Genomic DNA, 19,358 nt, shown 5'->3' with positions numbered 1-19,358 from the left:
CTTTGTCTATTTTAAACTCTAGTGCCTTCGTTTTCTGTTGTGTAAATTAGAAAGTAGAAATCCAATCAGATTCGATAATATGCGCGCGTGCGCACACACACAAACATATATATAGAAATCCTCTTTGCTCACCTCATTCTATTTGCTCGCCTTTCTTTGCCAGCCTTACTCGCTTTGGGAGCACAATTTAGCTAGTTGAATCGCTTTCTCTAACTCTACCGATCCCAAATGGAGACTTTTGTTGTTACTTGGATTTATGTTTGATATGTATCATTGTTCATAGTTTAGTTGCCCAATGTTGTTTTGTTAATGAACATGTAATTTAAAATAATGTCCTTTTAAGGAATACAAAAGATGAAACAAAAAAAAATCAACTGGTCCCAAATTGACTATGGAACAACGTTGGAGTTGGTTTGATCCTCAATCCCAAGCTTTCCCAAGCTTTATAGGGTCCAAAAATTAAGGACCGATATCGTGCAGGTTGGTCCAGACCATGCACACCCAATTTAGCAATTGGGTCATCATGCCTCGAAACAAGACGTGGTGGTTAGTTAGCGAAGGCAGTACTAACGTTTATTTTCCGGAGCATTTACACTTTGCATCATCACAGATATGGCGGTTCAAAATATGTTCAGGGTTCCTTAAACTTCTGAAATCCCATGAGATGCGCAAGAAGTAATTAGAGATCAAGGGAACATGGGAATTTACTAATCAATCAACATACAAGATTTATCCCTACCATATCCTTTTCTCTACCTTTCGTCACCACATTCTCGTTCATCTGAACATTGCAGTTTTCCTTCCAGCGTTAAGGGCAGAAAGACAATCGTAGGGCCACTGGATTATAAAACAGCCGCTTGGTTGTTCTCAGTAATCATTGGGTGGACACATAATTAACAACAAATTTGCATTCTCAACATCACGATTTGTCTATCTACACATTATTTTTTTTTGCCTTAGTCCATCTGTAAATCTGTTAAAGAAGCCTGCCACACACATCAAACATACAGTTGATGGTACACAGAAGGACAGCATTGAAGTCCTTGGATAATGGCAAAGAAAGTCCTTGGATGTCAACTCCCAAACTCTGCAAGCAGAAGTCAGTCGAGCGTTGGAAGCTCATGGGTGATGAAGATCTGATGAGGCTTTCTGCTTGATCACAACTCACACCTTTGACAAGGCCCCGGCGGCAAAGAGTAAATTTCTACGAGAAAACTGGTCCAAGGATGTGGAACGTCAGCAGATTTGAGTGAGGCTCAAATGTTTCAAGTTTTAAAACAGGAAAATAGCTGATTGAGCAAATCCAAGCAAATTTACCTGCAATGTGTACACCGGAGTAGACTTGGTGGGCAAAGTTTTTAGCAATCTTAGTCTACTTGTGCTTCCGCTTCTGTTGATGCAGGTTAATCGACTTCATCAATCAAATCCACACAAAAAATGAATTGTGCATGTGTGCATGAGTCTTCCATATTTTCAAAGTTAAGCTGCAATTAAACTCGAGTGATAGCCCAATTTCAGAAGGCCTTTACTTAGCATCTAGTTTCTCTTATAGACAACCAGCCATTTACTTTGGACCACAAGTCTCATCCAGACTGTGTAGTGTCGATTCATGATATGTGGGGCTATCAGGAAAGTTGGCTAAAATGCTTTAGACTGAAAACTGATCCTCAATAAAATATATTAGGGCTTTTAGTTGCTCTAATTACCCTTTCAAACAAAAGTTGCTACAAAATTTTCTCCAATATTTTTAATATGTACTTCAAATAATAATAGACCATCTCCCACGAAACAGAAATAACATTTAAAGTCAATAAATTGAACTTACTTTTCTTCAGTTCTGGGAAGTTTTGCACTTGTAGCGATGTCCCATAGTTTTAATGTGCAATCAGCAGAACCAGACGCAAGAAGAGTACCTTCACAGCTACATTTCATAACCCCGATGTTAAGCAGCTGCCACCTAATAAAGAGGATTGCAAGACAGTAAATTTTCAAGATGTAAATAAGCACCTGTAGGCCAGGGTCCAGACACAAGATGTGTGACCCATTAAAGGCATAATGCATCGCCCACTGGAAAGGTCCCACATCATGATAGTGCCATCTTCATCTCCAGAAGCCATGTAACGACCATCTGGCGACATAGCTAAAGACAGAATCATACTCCTGTGGCCGATAAAAATGCGTACGCATTCTCCGCTTGCTACATCCCACAGTCGAACTGTTTTATCAGAAGAACCAGTGGCAATGTAGTTGCAGTTGGGATGCCATTGAACACACTGAAACAATAATTTGCATTATATAACATCTTTAAAAGCACCAATTACTCTGAGCATGTAAATGTTCCCATAATTAGAAACATGATTATGTCTCAGCACCATTAAACTTCACACAACTCTTCAATCTTAATAATGTACTTCACTTAACATTATCAAAATACCTTTTAGAGAGCATTCCTCAGGTCTCCTATCTTAAGGACAGAAACACTGCACCTAGTCTGACACTGGGTGAAGATAAAAAGGCTATTTCTGTTTTTCATTTGTTACAGAAGCATGGAACAAGGATGAGGACCTACATAAAATACTGGATAGGTGGACTTTTTATGGGGAATGACACCGACTACTCCTAGACAATGCTAATCCATCAATTTACTATGCATCTATCGCTTAAAAATCTAATAGTTTAATAAACTTACTAGCAAAATGTAGGAGAGCGGGACCTGACTCTAAATAGCAGCTATTTTCATCCATGCTTAGAACGCAGCTAAACAGAATCAATGGATTCGAAGAAATTCTTGTTTTTATGTTGATTCATCTGATTTGTCGGTCAACAGAATCGTGCTTCATATGTGGCTAAGAAAATGCCCAAATTTATGGTCACACACCAGTTTGTACCAAGAACGCTGAACGACGACAGTGACTACATTCAAATAGGTGAAATGAGACTACCATAAAAGCCTACTCACATCAACATCAGACAAGTGTCCTGCCATTATCCTCAAGGGCTGAATTCTGTCCACAGACCATAGTCTTGCTGTTCTGTCATGTGAAGAGCTGGCAAAGTAATGCCCTGCTGGACTAAACTGAAACAGAAGAGGACAGAAAAGAATCAGATCTATTTTGCTTTTTGACATGAAATAGAGCATAAACGGTACACAGTAGCATAACCTCTATCAGCATGAGATGGAACAAATTTCAGGAGTTAGCTTAAGGAATATGTGGAACCAAGATGCCTTGCCTGAACATCCCATACAGGGTAGTTGTGGCCCTTGTAACACACAAGATTAGCATTTAGTTTTGTGCTCCATAACCGGACTGCGATACCAAAAAATCCACGAATTAGAAGTCTCCAAAAATCATTAACCAGGAAAGGGCTGAATAATAGAAAGCTGGATGCGTATATGAGGACAGCATACTCGTGGAGTCAGCTGATGAGGTGAGAATAAAATCACCCAAAGGACTAAAAGTGGCAGAATGGATAGGGCCTGAATGACCCTGGAACAGGGTGTAAGATCTCCTCCCACCATTTGTCCCCACTCCCTGATCACCATTAGTGGTATCATTTTCACCCTGCAAAATAGCTGATACTGGCACTCTTAGTACCCTCACCACGTCGCCAGATAACCAGAAAACTGAAAATGTTTACACTAACTCACAAGTACCAGACTGCTGCCCAAGCTTTGCCATGTCCCAAACCTATGACAGCACAGTTATATGCAAGCAAAATTAGGATGAGAAGTAACAGCTTGCTATCTTTGGCATTAAGGAATTAGGAACAACCTTCAACGATGAGTCTGAAAAACCACCAGCAACCAAAGACCCATCTTGGGATATTGATGAACAATTTAAGCTGAAACATTCAGCATGGTCAAACATGTGAGAGCACAAGAGCACATGAAGACAGTACACTCTCAATTTGGAGGGACTAAGCTAACATAGCCATGCACATACCTATTATGTGTATTGATAAATGTGTAAAAGCTGACAGACGGCAGTGCTGAACTACCTAACTGCACCCGGTTTCTCAAGTCTTCAAGTATAGATTGTTCAACCTCTGCTGGACTTTAGAAGTAAAAAGAATAATCAATGGCAAACAGAAGAAAGGAGTATCAGCATAAGTATAGATTGTTCAACCTCTGTTGACCTGAAGAAGTAAAAAGAATAATCAATGGCAAACAGAAGGAAGGAGTATCAGCATCAGGCAGACGACTTTGGTTTTAATCCCCAAGTTCCACTCTTTAGCTCATGTCCTCAAAAAAAGGCATCATGTGAAGTCCATTATGAATAAGTGCGAAAAACCATCACATGCTGCTATTTACAGTTTCTCCTCCACCATAGGGCACATACTTAAACAGTACTTGTTGGCAGGTACTATTTCCTCCCACAATTCGTGGAAATGCTTGGTGTCTTGATGGAAACAGAAAACTTGACCAGCTCTCCAGTCCAAGATTTTAATACATAAGCAATCCTTGCATTTCTTTCTCAAGCTCTCTTCTTCTTTCTATTTCTTGGTTTGCTTTTCTTCTTTGATTGATCAAGACCAGACTTACTTGTATCATCTATTTAACAGGACCACTATGTAGCAAAATATATCTCTAAAATTAGACACCCCAGGAATTCAGTGACTTGATGATAGACACATCAATCCAGCTAGATAATGAGAAATAAGGGGATTTGGAAAGTACATTACTGGCAAAGCAAGCTCTGGTTTGACTCGTGGCGCCACAGATACAACATTAGGCTCTGGGCGCGTATTTTTCCCAACTGCACCTGTACCCTTGTCCTTTTTCGACTTTTTGACTGACGTACTTTGCTTTCCCCCTTCTCCTGCCCTTTTCTGAATCGTAAAAGCACATTAGTACCATGTACAAGAATAGTTCAAAATTTGGCTGCTAACACCTAAATGTGTGTTCTTGTAGTTTAAAGCATGAAATCAGATGAAATGTTCCACATATCCACACAAACATGAAGTAAAAATAACAGAAGATGGATACCTTAACGTCCTCTGAGTCTCCCTCTTTGGTTTCTCCATCAGCCTTCTCAGATTCTAAAAGTGGATTTCCAGCCTTGTCCAGGCGATCTTCCAAGGAATCTTCAAGCAACTACATTCAAGACACAATAACCTTAGGGGCTTTCTTAAGACCAATAAAAGGACTTACTCTGATCAACGATTAAAATTACTTTTCTTGTTGATTATATTTGTGATAATTTTCTTGTTAAGAGTTGAAGACAGTTGACCAGAGGTGGTATCTGATGGATGACAAGCAAAATGATAAATTGCAGCCAATGCCAACTTCTGTTGATAATCAGAACAGATAAAGTTGAGTAATATTGCACAAAGACAGCACAAAAACAAAGTACAGCGATGGGCAAACAACTAAAATGCATTATTAACTGACCCCCCACTGTATCTCTTTGTGACTTGCTTGATTAGCATCATCCTCAATGGAAAAGATCGTTTCTACTCCAACATCCTCGGAAATAGACATGGGCTGTCCAGGGGTAACTGCAAATGTTTGGAACAGATGTAGAAAAGAGTCATTACATTACATCTCAGAGAAAATATGAATGCTCAATGTGTTCAAAAGTTTGGAGTTTACCTTGAAAGTTTATACGCTCATTAATAATTCCAAGCATCGTCATGGACTGCGTCTTGTGAAGATATTGAAGTAGAAGGTCATAGGAGTACTGAGAAATCAGACATAAATGTATCAGCTTCACCGATGAAACAAGCACTCGGGGTTCAGCAAACCAGGTCTGGTCATATCCTTCTCTTTGCAAATAATTTGTACTTATAATGCATCAGTTGAGCAAAGGACCAAATAAATGTTTCACTTCAAGAAGCATTTCAACTTGTCTTTACAGAACAGTACATACGACAAATATATACAAGACATTGCCAACCTAGGCCACTCTCAAATAAATAAAGCATTTAATTTTCCATTGTAGAGGCCTTCAGGAAATACTCAGCCTATGACTTTCGCTTAGATGAATAAAATTATTGAGCAACCAATCTCAAGCACAAATGTACCAGCAACCATAATCTTCTCAACTATATCCGACAAATATATTTTATGAACATCCATAAAAATCTAAAGTAGGCTCCAAAATCAACTAATTAGTGTAATATCCACCATTTCTATGCTACAATTCATCTTTAAGATTCATAAGAAATCAACAGATCGAGCAATTTCTTCCATTTGCACCTTTCAACTTTCACAATAAATTATGGGGAGTATGGACAATGAATTACCTGACATATCTTGATGTTAGCTTTTGTGTGCCTAAGATAATGGGCAAATTCCATCTCCTATGAGAGATAAAGAGTATCTCTTAGTGACTAATATCATATAAAGACTGATATGAGATGAGTTTTCTAAATCTGTAACAACCTCCAAATGAGATGGGGAAAGGACTCCTTCCAATTTTAGAAGGTCTGCAGCATGCATCATCGTATGGTCCTCGCGGAAGCTATTGAAAAAGGTTCGAGCTGGAGACATCAACAGTGGAATGTAAAATGCAGTTGGATGATGAGACTAAAGAGGCAGACATGAAGCCTAAGAACCCCATATTGCACAGTGGAAAGAAGAAGAAGTACCAATTTATAGATATATGATGAGTGAGGGAGGAGGAGGAGGAGGAGGGAAATCATGCGACTTTCCATATAAGAGCCAACAATAAGGAACAATAGGAGAGAACCTACCTTCTTGAATATGTCCTTGTGCAACCAAATCCATAAAGCAATGAATAAATACTGGATAAAGCACACGCAGCAACTCATGCTGCACAATATGACAATATATATTAACAAAAAGAAAGATAAGAGAAGCTTAAATAAAAGATACTCAGAAAAGATATGACCTTGTATGAATCAAGCGAGCTGTGCGCCCATGTCCTTAGTTTGCTATATCCATCATGGTATCGCACTGGACTACTTTCAGACCTACTAAGAAAAGAACATCTATAATTAGTGGAAACTTGGAGAGTGTGGACTTATGAGATAGAATGCCTCACCTCCTATGATTCTACAAATTCTTGCTTCAACTATAATATATTCCATTTCACAGTCGTCAACTTGTAAGCAGTAAGAATAAGCAAAATAAGAAGCTAACTACGAATCCTGATGAACCCTTCATCATGTCATGGTGAAAAATTAAGCATCCTCAGAAGAGGCAAACGGTCAAGTCAGTATCTATCTAAAAACACACACAGCGCTAGGTGTGTATCTTGAATTCGATTTTCTTTTTTGGTTGGGAACTACTATGAGAAAGAGAGAAGTATAAATGAGCTTCACCAAGACGGGCATCCATGGTTGTTACCCTGATTCAACTTAGCCACTTATTCAATCTTTTTCAATCTGCACAAAGTTTAAAAGTTTCTTCTTTCTTTGGTTAGGTACTACAATGAGAGAGAGAGAGAGAGAGTATAGATGAGCTTCACCAAGACGGGCATCCTAGATGTTATCCTAATTTGACTTAGCCGCTTATTCAATCCTTTTCAATCTGCACAAAGTTTAAAAATTTCTTCTTCTTGTCCTTAGGTCTTAAGTCTTTCGCAGGTTCATGCATTGTCAAGACCCATCACACGATTCTCTGCACGAATTGGCTCGTACCACTAATGGCAACTTCCCGGGCGCAAGCAAAATTCATCCCCCCCCACAATTTCAACAGAGTTCAAGTTCCTAAACACTAACAGAACACCAAAAAATGCAGCTCAAATCGAATGGAAAAGACAAAAAAGAAGTAAACACCAGCAACCCATCCTACAATTACATCGAACAAGCCCCAGAACCGGACGCAATCCTCACGGGACGCGACAAATTCGGGAGCAGAAACGCGGCAAAGGTGCCAACTTTCGCGCCTCCAACGCGCATACACACAAACCCACAAACGACACGAAAGAAAGAGGCTACCGCGAAAACAGAAACGGGCATTACTCGACGAAGGAGAGGACGAGCTTGGCAATCTCGGGGTCGGCGAGCGAACTGCCGCCGCGGTCGGCGGCCTTCCTCGACGCAGGCGGCTGCGGCTGGTGCTGGTGCTGCTGCCGCTGCTGGAGCTCTTCCTGGAAAGCTTGCTCGGCCTGCGCGAAACCCTTCTTCTTCAGGTACTCCGTCACGAGCTTCGCTATCTCCTCGTCGTCCATTGCTTCCCCCACTTCCGCCGAGAAAGAGGACAGCCCACGAAGCGCGAGAGGGCTTTGGATCTCCGGCGGCCGTCCGGCGGCGAGGGAGCTCGTGCGGCTGCCGAGTGTCGTCGGATGCGAAAAATCGAAACTTTGCCTGCAATGGAGTCGAGGAGGAGGAGGAGGAGGACGACGACCTGCGTTTCGCTCTGCTGAATGAAGAGGCGGATGTGGAACGGCGGCGTTTCGCCAGGGCAGCTCATCGGCCCAATTTGGCACGAGGCGGGGCCCAGTACGAACTTCTCGAAAAGTTCGAAAGAGGATTTGTTTGGGCCCGGATGAGTTTTTCCTCTTTGAACTTTCGATGTTTCAAGCCCAAAAATAGATATTATGGTTAATACCGTTCATAATCACAAGACAAAACTCGTGACCCATTTACTTCGGACTAATTTTCGTCTCGCAAAATATCACAAATTAGTACTTCAACTCATTAGCATTCCGTCCAATACCCGGTTAATATGCATATTTGTCAACCCACATAGATTTTCCACGGTGGATCTATCTTTCGTCCTGTCAGATTTATTTAGCAATCTCTGTCACATGTGATGACACATATGTGTTTTGGGGATGGAGGGGTAGACATTTAGATCGAGAGGAATTGATTTAGGACTTTTATGAGATGAAAATTAATTTGGGATAAGTGTGTCATGAGCATATCGGTTTGGGATCTTTAGTATCATTAATCTTGAATATTTCTTAATGCACACTACATTTCTCTATAATATATGATTCTTTACTTTACCTAGTAAAGATTAGAAAATATATTGTTGTGCATAACATATTCGGAGCGTGCGTAAATGTTCAAGTTCCTTGTTCGTCCAAAGACTCCCCAAAAGAACGGCACAAGCTATCCTAGAAACGAACGCAAATCGTCCTCCATCGGCAGATCAGCCATATGCACATGCATCTCCGGCGCATTCATCTACTTTTTGAGAGAAACGCCTCGTGATTTTCGGGACCTAAACTGATTTTTCCCTTCTCAACCTCAACGTCTACGCAGTTCTCGGTCCTTTCTCGACGTTTTGAATAAAAGGACAAGGATGGATGGCCTCGCTGGCTTGTTCTGCGGGTTGGGAAAGGACCCCGTGTGGCCATAATTTCTGCAAGAAAAAGGAGGGGGAAAAGGGAGCGCGCTTGACTTCAAGGGATACTTTGATTATGTTTTAAATGAACTTTACAGGCATGATGGTCGAGCGGGCAGAAAAGAGGAGAAAAAAAGAGAGTCCGTCCTTTGCCCAAATAATGTAAAATCTTGACTCGATCGAGACTTGGCGACGGCTCTTTTCTCGCCACTAATAATGGTTATTTCTTGACTCCATCTAGACTTTGGCGATGGCGCTTTTGCTTGGGGCTGAGCCCCCCCACACAAGCAAACGCGATGTGAATTATGATGCCCAAAAGTCAAGAAGATGCGCACACTATGGAAAGAGGAAAAGGACAAAAGTATGTTAGGTTAGGATGGTGATGTGTTCGACAAAAAAATTAAAAATGAAAATCGTTGATGTTAACATCTTCAAGTGTCATCAACCGTGATGCACGTGATCCAGCTCAGACAAAATTATTCAAAAAGTTATAAATTTATTATATTTTTCTAAATATTTTTAAAATTAAAAAAACTAACAAAAATTTCGAGAAAATTTTAAAAAGTTTAGAGAAAATTTGTCCATGTCAATGATTTTCCAAATAAATTGGCCATAATGGGCTCAATTGGTAAATTATGAAAAATTTAGAAATTAATTTATACCATTTAAAGGTTTAAGTTTGAATCGACAAAAATATAATAAGTTTAGTACTTTTTAGACAATTTTCTTTTGGACTCATTGTTTTCATACGGAGAACCGTGAACTTTCCAACTTTTCGGCACGTGGGGACTCAAACGGGACCGCGGAAAGATCCCGGGAAATTCTTGGATTGACTTTGGAGGAATTCATAAAGTCCTCCACAGATCAGATCACCTTTAATTCTGTCTAACTACGGATCATCTGGCGGTATCCCGACGGTAAGTCATCCGTCAGTCATTTTCATAAAACGGTGATCCTGCCTTGCTCCTGTTTTTCTTTGCCGGTCCCAACAATCCCGCAGCCAAAGTTGAAAAAAAATATAGAGAAAAAGTTCGAGGACTGTAGAAAAATCACGGCAATTTGAGGACCGCGTGCTGTGTATTCTAATTTGCATGCGCAGATGAGGGGCAACTTTTAGTCTAAAGATTTCAGGAGAATTGATGATGGGCGCCGGAATGAATCCCTAGTTTTTTTTATGACCACTAATGGAATGGTCAGTAGCCACCTTTCAACTTACAACCCAATGTGGTCACTTTTTTTCTTTTTTTTTTTTCGGTAGGATACAATTTTGACATTGAAAATGCCTTCTTTTAGCTGAAAATAGCTATACGGGTCCCCAATATGTATTGATATCTTGGACTCAGCGCAAAATCTCATGGATTTTTGCAATTGTCGAGTTTGGTTTACCATCAGGGTTCGATCCTGGAGAAGATGATGAGTGAAAGGTGTGTTTTGCATTGGTCGGAGATGAATGGAGATTTGAGTTGAGACATTTTGATGTCAAAAGAAAGATAGCTAAATTGAGCTCATGCATGATAGAATAGATTGTTGAGATGCGCGTGTGGGCTATATCAAAAGTCCAACACCTAAGAATTAATATGATAAGAAGTAGTTAATATATTATTATTGACTAATAACTCATTGATTTAAACTTTTAAATGAAATTAGGTCTAACTAGATATATTTTTTTGGTCGGTCTAACTAGATATATTAATACGCTCGAATTGAGTTCGGACTTAGACCTCTCTTGACGATTTTCCTATATGAAAATATCGTGTTTCTGTTTCACATTCTCAACACTAGAAACGGGTTTATTGCCTACTACTTCATAAGTCTTTATTCTCGAGGAACCTAGATCGTTGACAGTAAGAGTTAGCTACCTCCCCTGAAGAGGGGTTAGTCTATAGTAGTTGGCGTTAAAAAAAAAAAAAAAAAAAATTGAGCGGTCCTAGGAGTGGTGGCACTTGTCCTGATTGCGGCGGTCGGTGAGAACATGGGTACCGGAGGTGGCAGACAATGACAACCGACAACTGATGGTGGTGAGTAGCTGTGGATGAGGATTGGTGGGGCAATGTTGTCACATTGAAACTAAAAGTTCAGTGAATTCCAAAATTGAAATCCTAGAGCTCAAGATCTTCGGTCGAAAGCCAAGTATGCCTTGTTTCTCCCCACCGAAAAGCATATATTTAGCCAATCATGCTTGAAATCAAGAGCGGTAACGCGTGGAAAAGCAAAATCGTGCTTCACGAAATAGCACGACATCGACAACCACGAGCAATCGCAATCCAATGTGAGGACAGATTTCCTTGTAGTCAAGAAGGCAAAAAGACGCGTGATCTCAGGATGACATCATCCATGCTGACGTACGATCATGAGTGTCTTATGACGTCAAACGACGACGTGGACCTCTCAATCCCCATGAGAGCTTGATCTACGCTCACTTTTGAACGTGGATGATAAGTTGGAATTCAGGTGGAATAGTCACATTCTTAGCAAACATGTTACCCAAGGGAAAAGAAAGGGAAAATTACATAAAAGCCTTCTTATTTTTTTTTTTAGCACTTTCATTTTACCAAATTCTTTTGAGATCATGTCAGCCTTCCTCGACCTCAACGAGAGAGAGAGAAATGACTATGAGCAATGATATAGTTATGTTTGAGCTAGGATTTCGGAGAGTTGATATTGAATTTCATGGTGATTAGGCATGGAAAAAGGTAATTTTATGAAGAAAGTGACAATTCAATAGATAAACTCACATGGCTACTCATTTTTTAAATTGAATTTGAACTAAATGAAAAAAAAAAAATGAAGGTGCAAACTTTTGGTTTTGAAAATAGAGGAATGCTTAGTGATATTGGCTGAAAATTCTATATGTTTTTAAAATTTTCCAAAGAAGAATGAAGGGGAGTACTTCTTGGGTAAAACCAGAAAACTATCGGGGGTGATCTGGTAATTAAATATTTCAAGTGGACATATCAAATTTTATCGTCGCTACGCCAGCCATTTTTCTTACTCGGGATACGTGGACGTGACGGCTTCCGCACATCCCTATGAATTAACCGAGGCGAATGATTCGGAGACTTCATAAATTGGGAAAAATATACAAGCAATAACAAAAAGTCTTGGGCCACTTAATTTACCCTCGATATAAAGACTTTCTTGGTCAAGTCCACACTGATCCTTATCCTTTAATTCTTTAATTTCCCCAAATTTAGTAATTTAAAATTCAACCGAACGAGTGAAGAAACTTTTACGATGTGAAGTGCCGTGAACTTTTCTAACCCCTTCTTCTATAATTCCAAACTCCTCGATAACATTGACATGTCCACTCGCTTTGCACACGGAGTGATCAAATAAGACAAACACGCACGACTCCACTGTATGGAAAAGTCAAGATGAAATTATTATTACTTCATCTCATGTCTAGATATTTTCTTTCGAAGATATTTTTTTCTTCAGTTGATATTGTTCATGATTATTCAAGAAACTATGTTTGAATTGTATGGCAAACGAAAGGTGGCACCATTTTTCGAGGAGACTAACTTATTTCCACTACGGAATTTTCTTGTTACTCTTAACTTCCAAACGGTTCTTGATCTTTTCTGGAAATTAACATATGTATCTTGACTCGGATCAAGAGGAACCGATGGTCGTCGTTGGCCCCACAAGCAGACGGGAGATGAGCCGTGCTCAAAAGTCAAGGAAGATGCCAGTACGACAAGGAGAAGAAAATTGCAAAAGTAGAGTAGGTTAAGATGTTGATGCGACAGCTGATGCGTCACCGCATGATGCACGCGGTTCAGCTACTTGCTGTCGTGCCCTAATTTTCCACTGAAGATGAGTACGTGTGGACTCCACATGGCTCCAGAAAAATGGCTGAGGAATTCTTGGATTGACTTGGTGGAATTCATCAATTCCTTCAAGATCAAACCGCCTTTATGCCTGTCTAATTACAGATCATTAGGCAGTATCATCACAGTCAGTGATTGGTCAATTAGTTTTATAATGGTGATGCTAAGTTGCTTCTGTTTCTCTTTGCCCGTTGTAATAATCCGCCGCAAAGGTTGAAACTGATAAAAAAAAAAAAGCTCGAGGGATGAAGAGAATCGCAGCATTTTTAGTGTTCTAATTGAAAAGACATCTTTTAGATGAAAAATCTGTTCACATTGAAAAAAGCACCGGTTCTCACGCATGCGCCATGTACGTGCATACAACTTATTTTGATATAATGTTGTAAATTCTATTTACTAAAATCTATATAGTACTAAATTGATGAAATCAAAAGTTTAAAGCTAATCGATATTCATGTAATAGGTTTATGGACCAATTGGATTCCCCATCTACAGTAGCTAGCTTTATAAGTAATTGGTAATCTGTCGAATGGTGGCACTTGTCCTTGATTATTGTAAGAAACGGTGGTCAACAATGGCTAGGGTACCACAGGTTGAAATAATGACGGGCTACAACTAATGGTGGTTGGTCACACTAGTAGCTATCGACGAGGGATGATGGAGATTAACAAAGTATCTAAATAATAAACAATATTTTTATTTAATAGATTAAGCTTTTAAAACAACTATCAATGGTTCTCCAGAAAATTTCACATGGAATAAGGACAAGAGATCATGAGTCCAAATCTTTGCAAACCCCATTTACCTTCCCAATTAAATACGTTCATGCATAATAATAATGAAAAAGACTAGACTTAGCATAAGGGAGGTTGATATAATATTTAAATTATATCACGTATTTATCTAAAAGTTTAAGTTTTTAGAACAATTGATAATGATTCTATAAAATCTCACAAAGATAATGATCAATCAACGCTAGTATTAGGGTGTGAAACCACAAGTTAAGTGAAAATCAAAATTGAAATTTTGGAAAGAAAAAATCATTAAGTTGAAAATTAAGTATGCTTGTATTACTCCCCCAAAAAGCATATATGGCCAAATAGCCGATCATTTTCAAAGTTAAAATGTAATATTCTCAATTTCAGGTTATGAGAATAGGGTATGCAGGTCGGTAAGTCCTAACTTGGCTTCTATCGTGATGTCTTATTAACTAATACATGGATGTTGGATTTATGCATTGGATATGAAATGGCCCTTTGATCATGAGGTTTAGTTGTGTTGTGGACTAATCCCACACTATCGTGAACATGAAGGATGATCATGGATCGGTTCTGTGTGAATGGTGCACTAGTTGCGGGTGATTCCGCACGGAATCTATCCCAACTATGAATGGTCCATGAGTCGATCCTATTCGGTAGCAAATCGATTGTGGATAGATAAAATCCACATGACCAAGTGACAACCGATGGTCGATCATGGGGACCCATGGCATAAACCTTAGATAGATCAAGGCATGGCATGTTCAGCTTTGGACCCGATTCGGTTGACGGAGACTCGGTCAAGACGAATGACCAAGCCCAACCATGGATGTCATTTTTAAGACATTCAATGGACCAATCAAAATCGAAAATGGTCATGAACAAGTTCAAGAAGGCTACCGATTTAGTCGTACTCATTTGGGAAAGGTTAGTGAATTTTTAGCAAGAACCTCAATTCTCATAGAATCGTCAATTGTGTACAAATATGAACGACTTCTCCAATTAGGCAACACCTTATGTTAGTCTCATAATTGCCTTGGTTAAGATTTAGACACAAATCAATTAATGTGGAGATGAATCATTGGACAAATGTCAAGATGCAATTGGGGTTTTAGAATCTTTCATGACCTTTGACCATGTCTATCCTTATCCATTATATGCCACATGTCAATTGCAAGGGGGAGAGAAAACTTGCTTCCCAACTAGCTTGGCAAAAATATCTAGGCACTCATTTAAGGGCTTTAGACAAAAATATCTTCATTTAAGGGCTTTAGACATCAGTTCATTAATGACTTTGATGAATCATCAACTTAGGTGTTCTCTAGAATCTTAGGTGAATCTTAGCGCATGATAGCCTAGATTATAGTCTTGATGAACAAGACAAGAACCAACCAATTGAAAGATGACATTTGGTATATAAAAAGGGCTTAGGTGTCCCCTAGGCTTATTAGGCAATAATGAACCTAAATAAGCCTTGGAGAACAAGCCAAGAGGTGGACTAATCACAAGTGAACATCAAGATATATAGGTGCCAACTAAGGAGGCTAGATAGGCTAACTCGGCCTTTAGGTTTAATTATGAGTTTGCATCAATAAATGGACGGGGGAGGCCTATAAATAGGAGAAGGCATCCTCACAGTTTAAGGGTTAGCCATTCTCTCCTTTCCTCTCCCTTTCTCTGCTCTCTTTCACACCTCCCTTACTAAGTCGCCTTAGGAGCCAACCGGTCACTAAAGGAGCATCTTGGAGCCAGGTCCAAAAAGTAGTAAGTGGACTTTCCTAACTCTTTGATAGGGCAATGTATTACGTGCATCGATTTAGGATCTTGTTATCCTTTGCTTGTGTGTGCTTGTATGTTGTGCTTGTTGCGTGCTTTCAATTACTTATCTTTGCATCAAGTGAATCATGGTCTTGCATGGGTGTTGAGCATACGCGAATGTTGAGGAAAGGTCTTGGCGACTATGGACGTGTGCCAAGGTGGAAGCATGACCCACACTTAATCTTGAGATAACATTGAGGCGTGTTATTATTCGAGACAAGTCACGAGTCGATGCCGAATTTGGAGCAAACAGTTCCAAGTTAGGACCACGAGCCTGAATCGTATCCGGCATGAATTTAGTTAGTAAGGCACAAGAGTCATTCATCGATTCACCTTACTTGGCACACCTTCGGGCCTTTCATCCAGCTAATGAATCAAGATAAAAATGAATTGATTGATGTTTGAATGTATGAACACATGATGGACTTTTACTACAAACGCTAGGGTATGCTAGGTCGTTGCCTACGGAAAAGCCTCAGATGCCATCTCGATATAGAGATCATGGATGATGCCAGCTCGAGTGAGGTTGATGCCTAGGGATCACCCTAGATGCCATCCTGATAATGAGATCGGGACAATGCCGGTTGCTAGGGGGGTTGATGCCGGATTGATACTGAAAGAGTCGATGGATTTCGACTAACTGTATTGACTGAAATAATTTGGAATTCCACGTGTGGTCCATGACTAATGCATGTATGATGCTTGAATTGATGCTTGCAAAAGTTGGGTTTGTTTTGATATGGGTTGTTGAGTCTTTGCATTAATTTGAGCATATATTGCATTAGGTCACTTAGTGCTTGAGCAAGTTTTATGTGATGCACGCATTTCTCTTAGTAACTGAAATGATCGTAAGACACAAATCTTTAAAAGCTTGTTCTTATGCATTAACTCATTGTCTTTGATACTTGAAAGCACATAAATGATTGGGAGTCATTCATAAATATAAGCAAAGCAAGACATGGACCTTGCTATTGATTTGCCATTGACAAGTGGATGGTGATTGTGTATTCAAGGATTGACGGTGAGATGTCCTCCTATGGGAGAGGTAGGGAATTCTACTTATTGAGCCATCGACTCACTTTGGTTGTTTTCACCATTTCAGATGTGTGATAGCTGAACCGGCCCCACCATTCGTCCGTCCTGGGCTTCCAATCGATATGGTTACCATCGTGATGAACATAGTAGATTTAGAAGGAGACATTACCTACCGGAAATATACTACAATTGTATGGGTTCAAGAAGAGGTTGACACCTTGGTTCTCACGTGTACAAGGCTTGGTGCCTCATTTTTTACGGGGACACCATCGGTCCCATTCATGGTTTCATCCTTCTTGTGGATCCCATGGGAACATCGTAAGGGAATGAGCTTAGAATAGGGGCCGTTTTTGGAGGACGCTTGATAGAGAAGGAGCTAGGCTATCCCAGCCTTTTTTATTGTCGATGTGTGGTAATGAAGATAAGTAGCCTAGGACTAAGATGGACATGTAATCATAACTTTTAATATCTATATATGAGTATATGTTGCTTTCATTTGCCTAGCTTATATACATTTTGCCCAACTTTCACATGTGTTTGTGTACGGGGACTATTTTTAATTCGCTTCCACATGTGCTTAATCAAGATAAAATATTTTTGGGACAATCGATGTGCTTGGGATGTCGATGCTGACCCGCAAGGTCATGTTCTCGTACCAGAGGTGGGGTGGGGCATGACATAAAAAGTGATTGAATGTGGTAAGGGTGAGCAATTAGGACTGGTTGAATCTAGTTACTAAACTGAGCAAGACCTTGATCGTTTTGGTTCACTATTTTATATCGTGAATTGTTGGTTCTACTTGAGAACTGGCGTGGAACTAGTTTTTAGTTTTCTTTTATTTGTTTAAAAAATGATAGATATGTAGGAGATGGGTTTCGAGTCAAGAAGGTTAGAAAAATACATCAATATCTTAATCATTTTATCAAAACCTTCATTTAAAAGGTTAGAATTTTAGAATAGTTAATAGTGGTCATACGAAATCTTGCAAATATAATAGTTAATCAATGGTGGTCTCAAGGTATGAAACCACAAGTTAAGTGAAGATAGAAATTGAAATTTTGGAAAGAAAAATCATTGATCGAAAGTTAGGTATGCTTGTAATACTCCCTCCAAAAAACATATATGGCCGAATAGCCAATTGTTTTCAAAGTTAAATAGTTGATTAACGTGACCGGCCTTACCGTTTTAGTTTACAGTTTTATGTAGTGAATTATTGGTTCTATGTGAGAACTACTCGAGAATTGGCCTAAAACTAGTTTTAGCTCTTTTTTTCTTTTTTAGTTTTAGGCCTTTTTTTCTTTTTTAATTTGTTTCGAAAAATGATAGATATGTTGGAGATGGGTTTCGAGTCAAGAAGGTTAGAAAAATCCATCAATTTCATAACCACTATATTGGAAAATTGTTCCCATTATTTTTCTTTTTTCAAAAATAATAGTTATATTACTTAAAGGTAGGTCCTATCTTTGATTGACCAAGCCCATTAAGTTTCAGGTCAGTTCCTAAGAGAATCAGCTTGATTCTTAATTTCAAAAATTTGTAATCCATCTTGGTAGGTAGGTTCAAGTTTCTTGATCACGGGTTTGAAACTAGCATTCACTAACATGTGCAACCGCACAATCGTGTTTCACATAATACGACTACTTTAAGTACAAGCAATCATATTTGACCTTATAAAATGTACAAGCAATCATGGACATAATTGGCCAACGAGTCATAAACCTAATAGTATAACGGTCAATTCAATCTTAAATCTTTTGACAATTTGTCATTTTGTCATCCACTTTCAATTATATCAATTTAGTTCTAAAATTTTTGAAGATCTAACAATTAGCTGGAAGGACTATGTTAGCAAATCATGAAAAAAGTTTAGGATTAAATTGATAAATCGTCAAAAATTTAAAATTAAATTGATAAATTAAAAAAAAAAGTTAAAAATTAAATTAGCACGAATGACAGTTTTAAGATTAAATTAGTCACTCTATAATAAATTCAGGACCTTTTGGGTGATTGTGCAGCAATTATGTCCAAAGTGAGAACAGATTGTCATGGCTAAGAAGACGAAATGATGTTAAAAGTAATGATTACGTCATCCTTGCAGGGAATGATGATGGACGTCCCAGGATGTGGCATGACGTGGACTCCCCAGTCCCACGAGAGATCGATCTGCACTGGTCTTCGAGCGTGGATCATGAGTTGGAGATGTCGGGGGATAGTCATGCCTCATCAATGACGTTACCTAAGGAAAAAACTGGAAATTAAATCAAAACCTTTTCATAACTTTTTTATTTTTTGTTGTTTGTATCGATACTTGTAAAAAATCCCAACCAAAAACTTGAGTTGATTAGTGGAGGTAAATCACATGTGTGTAAAGAGCATAAAAACCTCATAAACAAAGAAGTTAATAGCTCATAAAAAATGTTAGCAGAGGGAAAAAATGGAAAATATATCAAAACATTTTCATATTTTCAAATTTCACCATTTGTCAATCTTTATTTTTGATATTTTAGGTTTATATTATTTGAAAGTCCGGTCAAATCTTGAGCGGTGGAGATATATCATATACATATATAAATAAAGAGCATATATAACCCTATAGACAAAAATGTTAATATCTCATCAAAGATACTACCTAAGGAAAACAAAAATGGACGATAATAC

General features: G+C 39.0%; 1 protein-coding gene across 3 annotated transcripts; it reads right to left on the bottom strand.

Moving 5' to 3' along the window:
- Positions 1-813: 813 nt before the first annotated feature.
- Positions 814-8,307, bottom strand: LOC104437599 (transcription initiation factor TFIID subunit 5). Of its 3 annotated transcripts, none has more exons than XM_010050582.3 (19): positions 7,930-8,307; positions 6,855-6,939; positions 6,697-6,775; positions 6,386-6,483; positions 6,247-6,303; positions 5,594-5,681; positions 5,393-5,499; positions 4,988-5,095; positions 4,679-4,830; positions 3,945-4,055; positions 3,774-3,843; positions 3,650-3,689; positions 3,410-3,574; positions 3,232-3,308; positions 2,960-3,076; positions 2,008-2,273; positions 1,826-1,921; positions 1,318-1,390; positions 814-1,215 (listed from the first exon to the last, which is right to left on the bottom strand). In XM_010050582.3, the coding sequence occupies exons 1-19, from the start codon at positions 8,136-8,138 to the stop codon at positions 1,165-1,167; spliced, it is 2,049 nt and encodes a 682-aa protein (XP_010048884.2). In that variant the 5' UTR covers positions 8,139-8,307; the 3' UTR covers positions 814-1,164. The 3 variants fall into 3 exon arrangements, with proteins under 3 accessions (XP_010048884.2, XP_010048886.2, XP_010048885.2); XM_010050584.3 differs by having other exon boundaries at positions 3,656-3,689; XM_010050583.3 differs by having other exon boundaries at positions 6,855-6,936.
- Between the last annotated feature and the right edge of the window lie 11,051 nt (positions 8,308-19,358).

Source organism: Eucalyptus grandis, chromosome 3 (assembly GCF_016545825.1).
Source record: "Eucalyptus grandis isolate ANBG69807.140 chromosome 3, ASM1654582v1, whole genome shotgun sequence".
NCBI classification, from domain to species: domain Eukaryota; kingdom Viridiplantae; phylum Streptophyta; class Magnoliopsida; order Myrtales; family Myrtaceae; genus Eucalyptus; species Eucalyptus grandis.
The sequence above is the reverse complement of the archived record's forward strand: the minus strand, read 5'-3'. Positions and strand labels throughout refer to the sequence as shown.

Bases quoted from the DNA above. Each gene is read 5' to 3' on its own strand.
- LOC104437599 (XM_010050582.3), bottom strand. From the start codon at position 8,138: ATGGACGACGAGGAGATAGCGAAGCTCGTGACGGAGTACCTGAAGAAG. The intron at 6,940-7,929 runs GTAATGCCCGTT...TTCTTTTCTTAG, and splicing joins CTCGTCCTCTCCTTCGTCGA to TAGGTCTGAAAGTAGTCCAG. The intron at 3,690-3,773 runs GTTGTTCCTAAT...GTGCTGTCATAG, and splicing joins TTTCAGACTCATCGTTGAAG to GTTTGGGACATGGCAAAGCT.